Here is a 2,432-nt window from a genome sequence, read left to right as displayed (position 1 = left end):
TCATTCCCATGGCTTTGAGGCGTTTTGAAATGGCTTGTTGAGTTACTCCCAATGATCGTGCCAATTTTTCTTAATTTTGACACGAGTCTTGATCAAGTAATGCCTTTAATTCTGCATCTTCGAAAACCTTCTCTCTTCCACCGCTATCCCGGTCTTCGATGTCACCGTCTTGAAGCGTTGAAACCACTCACGATACGTTCTTTCACTAATAGCGGCCTCACCATAAGTATTTGAGAGCATTCGATGAGCCTCAGCCGCAGATTTCTTCATATTGAAGCAGAAAATTAAAACCTCCCGCAAATGACGAGAATTTGGCTCGTAAACTGACATTTTCAATCGAGAATAACTTTATGATGCAGACACAAATCGACTAATGTTTCTATGGGGTTAGCTTCTTCTTCTATATTTGTATGGCCCAGGTTCCAACGTGGATTCTATGGGGTTATGTTGACAGGTGCCCAAGTTTATTGTATGATGTCTATGATCTATTTATTTCGACCACCACTTACCGCTAAAGCCTATAGGAAAACGGCGGAAGCAAAGTTGTACACCTAATAGAATTAAGTTTTATTATCTTATATGTACGAATATTCTTGTTATACATAACAAAGTTTATAATTTATTTACACATATTTATATGCAGAGAGTTCCATATAAGACTTCTTTTTCATAGGAACTAGAAAAGGGGAAATATGCGCATACGGACGTTTATGTCTATCATGTATTCATCAATAAAGACGTGCTTTTACTCACCGACAAAAGATTATCGTACCTTGAACGTAGTGATTTGTTCGGTGGCTGGCGGGTTAGTGATTATTACGTTGATCAATTGACTTTGCTTGTTAGTTTTCTCAAAATAAAAGAACTAATGTATCTATGCTTTTACCATTTTTTTTTTCAGATTGATTGGAGTCACACTTGGAACGAATTTAGCGAATCGGCAAAAGTCGTAGAGAAAGGTGTACAGATTTTTATTAAGGATACTAGTAAGAAAAAGAAACTCAGCCTATTTGGCAGTACATCTCAATCAAAAGTACTTTTAATAACAGATTGTAATATTAAACAGGTATGTATCTTGTTACATAATTTCACGAAAAAAAAAAAAATTTTCTGTGGAATGTCATATTATTTTACGTTATATGTTGATATATATTTTATTACTTCATGTGAGTTATTATCTTTTCCATAGTTATTGTGCAGTAAAATACAGGAACAAATTAATCAATCCGGAGCATAACGCAATGATGCGCAAAGGTGAAAGAGAAACACTCGAGCAATTTCGAGTTACATCAGAAAAGAAAACAAGCGAATGAGAAGGCAAATCAAGCTTCTTTACTTCCGGAACGTTTCGCAAACGAATTCGCACAATTTTTATGCACGTTTTCTACAGATACTATTTATAAGACTGACACTGCGTGATCGCAACAATCAGATGAAAGGACGTTACTTATATAATGTATGAAGAAACTGAAGACGTAAACGGAGACGTAAGAATATAAAGGTACTAAAAAACTGAAAGGATGTACAGGACGTACTTTTTTACTTTACTTACCACGCAGTTGTTCAGAACTTTTATGTTGTCGGTATTATTACCGAGCAAACAAAGTTAGATTGGCACAAAAGATTCGTCACAATCTATCAAATAAAACTGAGAAAACGAAATTACGTAACTTTAAAATTATTTTTATCTTGATTAAGATTTTATATATATATATATTTGTTTTAATTGATCGATCTCTTAAAAAGATTTAAATCGATTCTTATTAACTTTATGAAACTTTATAGGAACTCTAGAAAAAAATCTTTTGTGCCAAGCTAATAGTTAAATGTAGAAATATCGCAAAAAAGAGTAATGTTTTTTAAATTTATATTTATAGAGAGTATTGCTTCGGCACGATTAAGTGAATCGTTTTAGTCATGCAAGAGTTACCATTTCCATCGTATTGTTAAGAGCTAGATTTACTACGATCACGAAGCGGAATCGATTGATCGGGCTAGATTCGAAAGTAATTTTAAGATAACAGTAAATTGTACAAATTGAACTGAACTGACAAGAAACTAATACCCGTATTCATAGTCAGACCTTGTACTTGAGGCTTCCTTAAATTTATCTTTAGATGCTCAGCAGCCAATGAAATAATTCGTAGAGTATCTGAAGATAAATTTAAGAAAACCTTAAATATAAGGCTTTACTATGAATACGGGCATTAATCTCATTTTGATGAAAATGAAATTAAATTAACAGAACAATAAAATTATTTCTACGTACTTGTTGAGATATTATGCAGATTTTTTATGAGAATCCGGTGAACTGATATTGTTTTTATATTTGTAGGAAGTTAGTTTACCACGCATCGCTAACTTGCCGCATTGTTAATCGCATTGTAACGCGAGCGTCATCATTAAGTGATACGTATGTTAATTGATAAAAT

At 33.2% G+C, this 2,432-nt stretch overlaps 1 protein-coding gene across 1 annotated transcript in view; it reads left to right on the top strand.

Moving 5' to 3' along the window:
- The window catches only part of Vps13 (vacuolar protein sorting 13C), a 30,618-nt gene extending 28,959 nt beyond the window's left edge, over positions 1-1,659 (top strand). The window contains exons 44-46 of the mRNA XM_018513464.1: positions 674-805; positions 902-1,066; positions 1,190-1,659. Coding sequence (XP_018368966.1) covers positions 674-805; positions 902-1,066; positions 1,190-1,237 — 345 coding nt within the window. The 3' untranslated portion in view covers positions 1,238-1,659. The remainder of the gene's footprint in view (positions 1-673; positions 806-901; positions 1,067-1,189) is intronic.
- Positions 1,660-2,432: the final 773 nt, after the last annotated feature.

The sequence above is a fragment of the Trachymyrmex cornetzi genome, unplaced genomic scaffold, assembly GCF_001594075.2.
Source record: "Trachymyrmex cornetzi isolate Tcor2-1 unplaced genomic scaffold, Tcor1.1 scaffold1160, whole genome shotgun sequence".
Lineage (NCBI taxonomy): Eukaryota > Metazoa > Arthropoda > Insecta > Hymenoptera > Formicidae > Trachymyrmex > Trachymyrmex cornetzi.
Note: the sequence above shows the minus strand (reverse complement) of the source record. Positions and strands in the feature narration are given on the sequence as shown.